This window comes from Papio anubis, chromosome 7, assembly GCF_008728515.1.
Source record: "Papio anubis isolate 15944 chromosome 7, Panubis1.0, whole genome shotgun sequence".
NCBI lineage: Eukaryota > Metazoa > Chordata > Mammalia > Primates > Cercopithecidae > Papio > Papio anubis.
Genome location: NC_044982.1, coordinates 38,820,392 through 38,833,029, shown reverse-complemented (window position 1 = coordinate 38,833,029; position 12,638 = coordinate 38,820,392). Strand labels below are relative to the sequence as shown.

At 42.1% G+C, this 12,638-nt stretch overlaps 1 protein-coding gene across 7 annotated transcripts in view; it reads right to left on the bottom strand.

Annotated features, from left to right (window-relative positions):
* The window catches only part of ZFYVE26 (zinc finger FYVE-type containing 26), a 67,413-nt gene extending 55,390 nt beyond the window's left edge, over positions 1 to 12,023 (bottom strand). For 3 of the 7 annotated variants that reach the window (XR_002523397.2, XM_009211799.3, XM_009211800.3), the window contains exons 1-8: positions 11,912 to 12,023; positions 11,152 to 11,428; positions 9,382 to 9,460; positions 4,216 to 4,305; positions 2,416 to 2,938; positions 1,589 to 1,719; positions 498 to 662; positions 261 to 349 (exon numbers count right to left, since the gene is read on the bottom strand). Coding sequence is in view for 4 of the 7 variants with exons in the window: in XM_009211799.3 (XP_009210063.2) it covers positions 261 to 349; positions 498 to 662; positions 1,589 to 1,719; positions 2,416 to 2,938; positions 4,216 to 4,305; positions 9,382 to 9,460; positions 11,152 to 11,345 (1,271 nt within the window). In the remaining 3 variants the exon portion in view is untranslated. Of the gene's footprint in view, positions 1 to 260; positions 350 to 497; positions 876 to 1,588; positions 1,720 to 2,415; positions 2,939 to 4,215; positions 4,306 to 5,192; positions 5,217 to 9,381; positions 9,461 to 11,151; positions 11,429 to 11,911 lie in introns of those variants that run through there. The other 4 variants (XM_003901955.5, XM_021941318.2, XM_031668041.1 and 1 more) reach the window with 4 other exon arrangements.
* Positions 12,024 to 12,638: the final 615 nt, after the last annotated feature.

Here is a 12,638-nt window from a genome sequence, read left to right as displayed (position 1 = left end):
GCACTGGAAATGTGAGCTATTGTTGTTTTTATTATTGTCATCCTAAAATTATCCTCTAGTTATGACCTGATGGTCATGGTAAAGGTAATAATTACTTGTGTTTCATTCTTGGTTTAACAGCTGGAACAATTATTAGTAGCTAGTCAACATTGCCAACTCAAAACCCTTTATGTGGAAAACTCCTTGAAATGACCACACATGCAGAGTACAGGGTCAGCTGTGCCCTGTGGTGGGCAGGCGCTGCCTGCACAGGGCCATACCTGCTCTGCTGTATGCACCACTCCAGGACTTCCAGGTGAGCCCACAACCCATCACAGGCATCCCTGAGGAGCTCATCACAGCCTGGGTCCTATGTTGATATAGGAGAAGAAAGAGATGCTGACTCAGGCACCTGGGGTTAGAGATTATGACTGACTTTAGGGCTCTGCATTCGGCCGAAGCCCAAAGCCCCAAGGTTCTCACTTCCAGAGCAGCCTGGGGTGCTGAGTGAGAGTTACCTGGGTCCTGTGCAGGGTCTGGAGCAGACTCTTGGCTGACTCTAGGCTCTGGCAGTGTGTCCAGCCCAGGAGCACGAGCAGGCAACTAAGGGGCCTGAATTCTCTATCAAGTAGGCAGCCAAGATTTGGGAAGTCTTCTTCTTTCAACAATGTTAGTGCTGTTACCTGTAAGTCAAAGAAAGCTGTTATGGGCAGCTATGTGGATGAGACAGAATGGGTTCCAGCTTACTGCTCATTAGAGAAAGAAGTATTTTAGTACAGCAGGGAGATTTCTGACAATAACAGGAGTGGTTGGCTGGGCGCAGTGGCTCATGCCTGTAATCCCAGCACTTTGGGAGGCCAAAGCAGGTGGATCACTTGAGGTCAGGAGTTCGAGACCAGCCTGGCCAACATGGTGAAACCCCATCTCTACTAAAAATAGAAAATTAGCCGGCATGGTGGCACAGGCCTGTAATCACAGATACTCGGGAGGTTGAGGCAGGAGAATCACTTGAACCCAGGAGGCAGAGGTTGCAATGAGTCGAGATTGCGCCACTCCACTCCAGCCTGGGTGAGAAGAGGGAAACTCTGTCTCAAAAACAAAAAAAACAGAAGTGGTGAATTGAGTAAGATAAATGTTTATGAAAACACTAGACTGTGAGTTCCTTGAAGGCAGAGACTGACTTCTGTTGTAACTCCAGCTCCTATTACAGTACATGGCACACAGGATGAGATTAATAAGTATCTGCTGAATTAAACTGAAGCTCAGTTGCAATCTGGAAGGAAAAGATTAAAGTAATTAAATTCTCCTGTCAGCTAGGCAACATATTGTTGCCACCGCCTTTTCTTTCTTGCATCCTCCAGAAAGCACACACATATACATTTTAGTTTCTGCCAAAGGACTGACATAAAGTGACTGCAACTGTAAGTATGAATGGTACTGATTCTCAGAGTCTCCTTTCCCATGGGGCTGTGGGAGGGACAAAACCAAATGACTCAACACTAATTAGACTGCTTTATGTTGGCCAAATGAGTGGGAGAGAAATGAGGAATGAAAAAGTCTGGGGAGAACCCCTGGGTACCTCTGTGATGAACAATTAAGCTTGACTTACCAGAATCTGCTCGAGGAAGTGTTTGTTGTTGCTCAGGCAGTAGAAATAGGCCACTTTCCAAGCCTGGGCTGGGTTGGGATTGGAGAACAGGGCTAGCATTGCCCGCTCAGGATCTAGATGATCCGGTGAGACTGAATATCAAATAAGACGGTTATCAGGAAACCAAGAGCTCTTCTTTTCTAAGCTAGAGCCCATTTGAACAACCAAGGGATGTGAGAGTTTGCTCTTTTAAAAACAGACTGGGTTTTCCATACTTTATCTTAAAGAATCTACTTCTCTTGAGAGCTTCTGAAAAGCTCTTTCCTGCTATTGCTATTACTTTATTTTTTTCCTCCCAACACCTCCATCTTACACTAGAAAAACTGTACTTTATTTATTTATTTATTTATTTAGATTGGGTCTCACTCTGTCATGCAGGCTAGAATACAGTGGTGCAAACACGGCTCACCGCAGCCTCGACTTCCTGGGCTCAGTGATCTTCCTGCCTCAGCCTCCTGAGTAGCTTAGACCACAGGTGTGGGCCACCATGCCTAGCTAATTTCTAAAATTTTTTTGTAGAGATGGGAACTCACTATGTTGCAGAGGCTTTTCTTGAACTCCTAGCCTCACATGATCCTCCTTGCCTTGGCCTCCCAAAGTACTAGGATTACAGGCCCGAGCCACCATGCCAGGCCTGTACTTTTACAAAAGAGCATCGTACCCATTTTTGCTTAGCCTCCCCCATTGGATGTCCTGAGCCACATGGAAGGCACCAGTCTAGAGCCTCCAGCAAGGCTGGGCATACTGGAATTACTGAAACTAAAGGAACAGCAGCAAAGGGAACACACCTTTTCCCGAGGCTGTAGCCCTCAGTGGCTTTTCTGTGACCTTTTCTGCATAGGTATGGCCATACAGGGACACCAGGCCCCGGCTGGCCTTGTGCAGCAGGCAGCTGAGCAGCCGTTCCTCCCGCAGGGGACTCCCCTCAGTCCTGCAGGCCTCTAGTAGTTCCTCACACAGGAGACGCAACTCAACCCCAAGTGGTTCTGCAGGGCAACGCAGAGTACGCAGAGCTCCATAGATGGCATCGACTACCCCAGGAGGCACTGAATCAGGGCCCTGCAAAGCCCTCAATGCCTTTCGAATGAGGTCCACCAGTGCATTCTGCAGAGGCCAGTGACAGAAGCCAGTGCCGTCATCCTCCCCAAGCAGGAGCTCCAGCAGGGCCTGTGCTGGCTGGGGAGACTGCCTCAGGAGATCCCAGAGCACAGAGATAGCTTCGGAGCTGAGACGAGGAGTACAGCTCTCCCTCCTTGGATTTCCATCAGGCATGGGGCCTACTGCACCCTGTGTTAAGGTCTCATACAGCTCCTAAATAGAGGATGAAGAGAGGGATGGGTGGTGGGCATGCCTGGAATGGTATCACTTGTGTGCCTTCATGCTTTCCTCTTTTTCAGTTTACTTATATAATAGTAGCAGTAGCAAATACTTACGTAGTAGTTACTATGTGTTAGACACTATTCTAAGGCCCTTTACACAGAAAAATCAAATTAATCCTTACAATAGTCTTCAGAGGAAGATACTACTTTTACTCCTATTTTATAAATGAGTTGGAGGCTGGGAGAGATGAACTCAATTGCCCAGGGCCTCCATGCTCAAGCTAGTCCCACCTCACTGTCTCCAAAATGTGTACTGGTGATGTGAATCAAGGTCTGCCAACTCACAGATCAGGTAAGATATTATGCCCATCTAAAGGCATTTACATTCAATTTTTAAAAGAACGTCAGTTTTTAACCCTTGATCTAAATCCTAGCCATGCTTTCAGTCCATTCTTTATCCTTCCATAAAACCTTCTCCAATACCTCCAACCCATATAGCTTCGATGTACCTAAAATTAGTACCATATGATTTAATACATGATAGTGTGTGTTTTAGTCCTTCTTCCTCGGTCACCTAAAAGCAAGAACCTCTCGAGCCTATCCTCTGTTTGCAGGGTGAAGGTACAGGGAGAGAAGGAGGTGAGAAGTAGGTTATTTCCCACACTTGAGCACCATGCCTGTAGATGGTGCTCAATGATGCCTCTTCACTCACTGCCTCAGAGATGGACTGCAAGACCACGAGTCCTTTACCTAATACAAGTGAAAGTCCCTCTCTTAAATCCTACTGTAACTATGTCTTTAATTAACTGGTGGCAGGGTCATTAAGAAAATAAGTAGTGGGTCTCAGAGCATATCTCAGGCACTAAAGTAGTAACTGATACATGTTATAATGATATAACTAAGACTTGATGTGAATCTACCCCCAGAAGGTTGTGATGAGAATTAACTCTAACACATTCAGTGAACCTGTTATAGAAAAGATAGTCAATGAATCTTTTCTATCCTTGTCCCCTCCATATTCCCTGCTATCTATTAATAAATCTTTAATTCCCAGTTATACTTGGTACTTCTGGACAACCACCTCAAAAATTCTAAAATCATATAAGTTTACCCTAACTCTAAACTCTCCTCAAAGGAGCTTCAGTGTTGCCTTGCCTGAGAACAAAGTATAGGCAACATCTTGGAGACCTGTCTCTTCTGGATCCCTGGAAGCTAAGCTGCTTGAGTGACTGTCAACGCTGGGCGGATGGCACCAGGGCCCTCTCTCACCTCGAGGATGTTCTCTGGAATGTCACCTTGGAGGTCTTCTGACAATAAAAGAAACTCAAGCTTTCTCCGGAAAACAACTGGGAGTAACTTCTAGAAGAATCATAAGAAGGAAGCATAGAGATGAGATACATATTTTAGTTAACCAATTTAGTTAAATATTTCTGTCCAGTTATCCAGTTAGTCTTATTTCTACTATTTCTCTAAGATAAAGCACTTTTTTTTTTTGAGACAGAGTCTTACTCTGTTGCCCAGGCTGGAGTACCGTGGCATGATTTTAGCTTACTGAAACCTCCACCTCCCAGGTTCAAGCAATTTTCATGCCTCAGTCTCCCAAGTAGCTGGGATTACAGGTGTGCACCACCACGTCCAGCTAATTTTTATATTTTTAGTAGAGACAGGGTGTCACCATGTTGGCCAAGCTGGTCTGGAACTCCTGACCTCAAGTGATCCACTCACTTAGGCCTCCCAAAGTGCTGGGATTACAGATGTAAGCCACCATGCCTGGCCTCTCTAAGATCAAGTATTTTTAAACACAACAGTTCTCGATATGTTTTCAGATATTGTTCTTTTTTTTTTCTTTTTTTTTTGAGATAGAGTCTTGCTCTGTCACCCAGGCTGGAGTGTGATCTTGGCTCACTGCAACCTCCGCCTCCTGGGTTCAAGCAATTTGCCTGCCTCAGGCTCTGGAGTAGTTGGGACCACAGGTGCGTGTCAACACACCTGGCTAATTTTGTGTATTTTCAGTAGAGATGGGGTTTCACCGTGTTAGCCAGGATGGTCTTGATCTCCTGACCTTGTGATCTGCCTGCCTCAGCCTTCCAAAGTGCTGGGATTACAGGCGTGAGCCACCATGCCCGGCACAGATACTATTCTTTATAAATAAAAATAGCTAAACTTGGACATACACCTCTCTTAAAAACATACTTAAAGCCTACACTGATCAGCCTTAAGTTCCAAGGTTTGTTCATTTCATTCACCTTTTTTTGTCACTTGAGGTCTTTCCCCAAGGATCTCTCTTGCTGTGTTCAAAACACCCAGTTGGGCCGGGCGCGGTGGCTCAAGCCTGTAATCCCAGCACTTTGGGAGGCCGAGGCGGGCGGATCACGAGGTCAGGAGATCGAGACCATCCTGGCTAACATGGTGAAACCCCGTCTCTACTAAAAATACAAAAAACTAGCCGGGCGTGGTGGCGGGCGCCTGTAGTCCCAGCTACTCGGAGGCTGAGGCAGGAGAATGGCCTGAACCTGGGAGGCGGAGCTTGCAGTGAGCCGAGATCGCGCCACTGCACTCCAGTCTGGGTGACACAGCGCGAGACTCCGTCTCAAAAAAAAAAAAAAAAAAAAAAAACAAAAAACACCCAGTTGTGGGTAAGCCTGGGAGGGTATGGCCCACATGATCCTCTTTTGTTCCAAACCCCTGTTTTTGTCATTCACTATCCTTTGCATAGCAGTGAAAGAAGAACAGTAAAGGGGGAGAAATCCGATGTTTATTGACCAGTTACTATATGCCAGTACCTCGCAGGTACTGTGTGCCATATTTTATTCTCAACACATTTAATTTCCAAATCAAACAAAACTGTGGCACATATTTATAAATTTTTTACAAATAATCTTTACTAGACGTAAAATGATTAGGAAGCATTTTTCCCAGTTTTTTCAAACGAAAAGGAAAAGGTGATCCCAGTGTTAATGAGACGTGCCATCAGAGAGGTCTAATGTATAGAGAGAAAGGCTCTGACTCTTCCTGCGCCTGCTCGTTTCACAATAACTTACCTTCACCTGGTCCCTAACACTCAAATTGGAGTCTCCCCTTTTCCAGACACAAATAAAAATAACAAGAGTCTGAGACTTATCCTGAGAAACACTACCTTAAATATGAGACATCTGTCAATCTTGCTTCTGGTTAAAGCTTCCCAAAGATGAGTTTTATTGGAAGGCAAGGAACACCTGCAGGGGTGTGTGTGTGTGTGTGTGTACACCTGCAGGTGTGTGTGTGTACGTGCGTGAGGAGAGTTTAGAGTACAAGACCTAACTATCTCCATTCATGTACCATTCATCACATCAGAGGCTAACATGATCTAATATGTTCTTGGTCCAAATCTTATTTCTTCTAACCATGTACTTCCCTAATATGTGCATCAAGGCCATGTGAAAGCTTATATAATGCCTGTGATTGGAAGCTGGTGGATAAAATTCATGCTGGGAAGCTGAGGATTAGTGCTTCTGAAGACTAACAGAAAAGAATAGATAAGATGTCTAGGACAGCAGACCCTTAATAGTCTGGCTAAGATTTTATTTAGAATCCTAAAGACTGAGTATTTCATACCTATTTTACTGCTGAAACTACTTTAAACATATTCAGGATCATAACTGACTAACATTTATCTTCTTAAAAGAGGCAAGAATTTGCTCAGCATTTCTAAGCAAGATTTTCTTACTGTAAGAGCAAGGCATGTTCAATGTAGAAAAATTAAATATACAAATAAGTAAACTAAAATATGTTATATATCTATAGAACATATATATGTCCAGTTAGTCTTATTTCTGCTATTTCTCTAAGATAAAGTGTTTTATCTTAGAGATATATATAATATATGTTATATTTTAGAGTGCAATATAATATGTATATAACATATATGTTAGTTTGCTTATTTGTATATTTAATTTTGTAATTTTATAAATTTAATTTGTATATTTAGTTACATATGAAATATATATGACATGAAATTTACATATAACATATATGAAATATGATATATAACATGTATTATATATGAAATATGTAGCACATATGAAAAATATATAACATATATATGAATAATATATATAAAAATATATATTTCATATGAAATATATGTTATATATATTCTCACTGAAGGAGAACAATTATTATTATTATTATTATTTTTTGAGACGGAGTCTTGCTCTGTCGCCCAGGCTGGAGTACAGTGGCCGGATCTCAGCTCACTGCAAGCTCCGCCTCCCGGGTTCACGCCATTCTCCTGCCTCAGCCTCCCGAGTAGCTGGGACTACAGGCGCCCGCCACCTCGCCCGGCTAGTTTTTTATATTTTTTAGTAGAGACGGGGTTTCACCGTGTTAGCCAGGATGGTCTCGATCTCCTGACCTCGTGATCCGCCCGTCTCGGCCTCCCAAAGTGCTGGGATTACAGGCTTGAGCCACCGTGCCCGGCGAGAACAATTATTAAAACTGTGGTCTAAGGCCATTCATTCAGATCATTTGCTATGCACATCTCTATGCATGTATACCAAATGTACTTTTTCCTAAACTGCCTTTTTTCCTATACAGCAGACCATGAGCACCCTATGTTAGTGAAAACTCATTTGCCAAATACTTTTGAATAGTGGTATAGTATTTTACATATAGATATACTTCCGTTTATTAACCTGTCCTATACTACGGACATGGAAGCTGTTTCCAGTTTTCCTCTAATAGAAGTAGCATAGATGTGAACATTTCTGCAGCTAAATCTTTGTATAAATGCTTACACATGTAGAGATAAATCCCTGCAAGATTAAAAGGCAGAAGGCAAAAATGAATGGAGGAAAGGGAAAATAGAATTAGTATTTCATCTAATAATTAAAAGGGAAGCTTTTGGCAAAAGGTGGGAGCCTGGGAAAGGACAGGCAGCCAGTAAATTCCTAGATGATGAAGGCACCTTCAGGATAATGACTGGACTTGGAAAACTACCCCAAGAATTCACTGGACACCATGGGCCTTATATAGTTTTAAAATTCTATGAGGAACTAAAATAGTCCCACAACTGTTTAAATAAGCAAGTCATTGAAGCTTTGAAGACCATATAATCTATCTGTGAACCTGGGAAAAACGAGAACGGGAAGTAGACTCCATCTCCTGACATAGTTGAGCAATTGTCTAGAAAATAAGCAACCATTCACACATAAAGTAAGCAAATAGCCTCTACCGAGGTGAAAGTTAATATTCCATGTTTGTACTAGAGACATCCTTAATCAGTAACAATAATTCTTTTTCTCTTTGAAGATACTATTGTAACTATGGTGTTACTATTTTAGCTCAAGTTTTCTCTTTTAAATCTGAAACCATAGCCAACTCTTAATTATGCTGGGTTTCATTATTTTTCAATCTTGTTTTTCTTTCTTCTCCCTCCTACTAGTGTTTCTGTCATTTTTCTTTCCTAAACAGCTGGCTAAATCCTGGATAAGAGATACATTCACATTAGCAATTTCTGTTACTTTTTGACAGCTATGTGAAGAACGACAAATGTCACGCAAACATGTAGCTAAAGACAAGATTAATTCTGGTGACCAAGAGGAGCAAAAATTTTAAAAACTGGCAAAATGATAGACATTTTAAAAGTAGAATTTGTGGTTTCTTAGTTTTAAGTCCATCTGGGCTAAAAAAGTAGTGTTAAGGTGCAAAATGCAGAGGATTGAGGTCAGAAGATCTTGGCTTCAGCACCAGTTCTATCAAATAACTTTACAGTGTGTCCTTGGGCCAGTCATTTCTAAGTTAGAGGTTCTTTACTTAAATCTCAAAGTCTGAGGTTCAATATGAAAATGTCTCAGAGAAATTCTTTTATAGATATCAATTTCTGATAATTAACACATACTTCTAAAAGGGCTTTTAATGGAAGTTTATCTTTAAAAAAAGTAATTCCTTACCAGTTTTTTTCAATATTAATTTGCTTACTTGTTTTTATATTTGGTAATTTTCTGTTCAATTCATGTGAATTAGTAAACTACAAATTAATGGAATTTGATTCTATGAGATGTCATGGAATTAGGCTAGTTAAAATAGGATTTTTGGAAGAAAAACCAAGTTTCAGCTCAGCACATTCTCTATTACTTAAATGTTGAATAGATCCAAATGTTACAGATTCATATTTTATTTGCTATTTTGTTACTTTCACTGAGTTTCCAAAAGTTCTCTTTAGACATAAGACTCATAGTGGTATTTAACAAACTGTACTATATGCCAATGTATGTTAGTGCATTAATGAATGAATTTAGGTAAGGAGACAGCAATAAAAATTTAAGCCATTCTCTGAGAATGAGTATGATGAATTTAAACATAAAGGAAGTAACAGACAGAAGGGAAATCCCACAACTACTTTCAAGTTCTTCTCAGTCCTGGCCTCGGGGGAAAATTTAATATAAACCTACTTACCTTTTCCCGGGCAAACCATTTCTCCAGTACAAGAAGCCAGACCCAGGCTAACCTTTGAGGGTTGATGTCCTGCCCACATCTGAAAAAGGTGTAAAGAAAGACTTGTAAAAAAGAGTTTCTACTGATCTTTCATCTTTTGTCATCCAAGACAGAGTTTATTGCTCAATCTGTTTTAAACCTGAACAGGCAAGACATTGCCCTGATGAGATATTTTTAAATGTATATGACAGTTCAATAAAACATTGGAACCAGGCCGGGCAAGGTGGCTTACACCAGTAATCTCAGCACTTTGGGAGGCTAAGGTGGGGGATCACCTATGGTCATGAGTTCAAGACCAGCCTGGCCAACATGATGAAACCCCATCTCTACTAAAAATACAAAAATTAGCCAAGTGTGGTGGCAGGCGCCTGTACTCCCACCTACTCAGGAGGTTGAGGCAGGAGAATCACTTGAACCCGGGAGGGGGAGGTTGCAGTGAGCCTAGATTGTGCCACTGCACTACAGCCTGGGCGACAGAGCAAGACTCTGTCTCCAAAACAAAAAAACAAACAAAAAAATTAGAAACAGAACAGAGCTAGCAGCTTTCATAAAAAGCCTTAATCTCACCTCCACCTCCCTATCTTAGTTTAAAACAAAACAATATTACAGAGAAAACCATAATAGCTAATACTATCTAAAGCATATTTTTTAATACAGAAAGTGAATCAGTCTTAAAAAAGGAATTTCATACAAATTTATTTTTAACTATATGCTAAAAACAGGACTTTAGGAATTCATAAGCCTTTCTCTGAAGTTAGGAATTTAGATGATAACTGACTAGATCTCAAATTAAAGGAGAAAAAGAAAAAGAAGGGATCACTTAAGTTTCTCCATTGTATATATGCTAATACAGTATGTAAACAGTATAGCATAACAATCAAAGGAAGGAAAACCCAAGGAAAGACTTAAAACAGTACATTTGAATCCTGTATCACCAGTGGTTACTAGCATCACCGGGAGGAACTTCACTGAAAATCTAGGATGGAGAACTGTGGTTGCCAGGGAATAAGGAGGGGTTGTTGTATAAACACAAAGAGGTAGCACCAAGGAGTGAGGGAGTTCTTTTGTGGTGATGGAACAGTTCTGATCCTTACTACAGTGAAATTACACGAATCTATATATGGATAAAACTGCAGAAAACTACAAATGAAAAAATGAAGGCAGGTTAAGAAAATGCTGAAAACCAAATAAAGTACGTAGTGTCATTAACAGTAATGTACCAATGTCAATTTCATGGTTTTGATATTGTACTACAGCTGTATGAGATGTCGCAATTGGGGGAAATGGGGAAAAGGATACACTGGACTCTGTTATTTCTGCAGCTTCTTGTGAGACTATAATTATTTCGAAATAAAAAGTTTTAAGTAAAGCGACAACAATATCTTCAATCTCATAAGCAAGAAGAGAGCAGGGTTTGCTTTTTTGGAGGCAAATAAAATACTTTCCATTGCAGTTCCACCATCTATATTAACGAGGATAAACAAGAAATGGCAGTTTCAGGCACACTTTGGCGGCCAGGCTTACATTCGGTTGCAGATGATAATCTAAAGCCAATATTGACTAAGTAATGGCTGTATACTATAGAGGTAAAATTTCAGAGCACATGAAATACACTGTGTCTCTGCTTATTCTTCAGAGGGTAGTTGAGTGGGGGCACATTGACCAATGCCCAGATATTGAACCACGTGTCTCTCACCCTGGGACTGTGTGGTAGGAAAAAAGATCTCTTACCTCAGCAGATTTGGACACACCACCAATGCCTGAAGTATGTCTTCCACCCTCTTTGGGATATCCCCTTGTCCCTCCTGTAGCTGAGGTACACATGCCTGTGCCAGCTCCCATTCTCCCCTCCGCAGGCATTCACAGAAAAATCCAAAAAGCTGCTTCTGCGAAGCAGCTTCCTCTTTTCCAAATGGATGATTCATTTTCCCAGCACAGAGTGCAGGGAGATACAAAGAAATGAGTTATGCCGAACACATTCTCAATGTTCTCATTCGCGGAGTACCTCCTAGAAACAACACACGCCAGTGAGAAGAAACAGAAGGCTCTGTATTAAGACAAAGCAGCAACTACTGGTCCGGCTGGGAAAGGCGGGACTTACTTGCCTAAGTATCGTTTTAAGTTTAATTTCCCACGTTACTTTTTGAAAACACTTTCTCCAAGGGGCGGATGCCATCTCTTTACGCAGATTCCTATATTTAATAATATTAATAGTCATATGTGCCCCGGGCGCAGACCCACAACTCTACGCCCCTATTCCCTACTGAACTTTATGTCCAGTCACTCCAAATCCCCAGGTGGTCGCCTCCTCAAAGATGAGAAATTCAGCAGGAACCTCTCTAGTTTGAGCCCTCTGTTAAGGCAGAGGATTGACGATCAGGAGACAAATCTGTGTCATAAGTGGAAAGCAGTGCGGGGGTGGGCCGCAGGGACGCTCCCTGCGGGGGTCGTGGAGAGGGGCCCCTCCTTCTCAGGGGTGTCTTACACTCACCTACTCCCGGCGCCCAAAGCAAGAGAGCTCTCAGCGCAGCCATGTTTGAGCCGAGTCAGGTGACAGAACCCATCCGAACCGCGGTGGTGGGGGTGGTGACAAAGTCTGAAAGCCCCACTCCTATTGGCTCAAGGCAGGGAAGATGATAATTAAGTGCCATATTTGTTTGAGTCACGTGACGCCACCTCTCCGGGAGTAGGGAAAGCTAGAAAGCTCGGAAAGAGGAAATCAGCTACCTGGCTGCGGACCATCTCCCTCAATTGTGACAGCTTCGGCGCTCAATACTTTCAGTTCTGCATTCGGCCGAGCAGGTGGCAGGAAGAACTGTGACCCTGGATTTTTTTTTTCTTCCACTCTCTTATCTCCCTAACATGTGAAGTCAACATTTAGTGAACGCCAGCCAGTGATGGTGTTTTGCCAGGCGCGGGGATACCTGGAGCTAGGAGAACTGGGTTCTCCTCCATTATTATTCTAGCTACTGGGCTCTTTTGTTCCGGAACTCTGCGGTCTGAATTTCCATATTCTTCTGCTTCACTCCATTCATTTATTTGCACATTTACCCTACAACTGTTAATTGAACGGTGTGCTAGGCTTTATTTTATTTTTTTAGAGACAGGGTCTCTCTCTGTCGCTGGAGTGCGGTGGTGTGATCTCGGCTCATTGCAACCTCGAACTTCCTAGATCAAGTAATCCTTCAGCCTCAGCCTTCCTGTAGTAGCTGGAACTA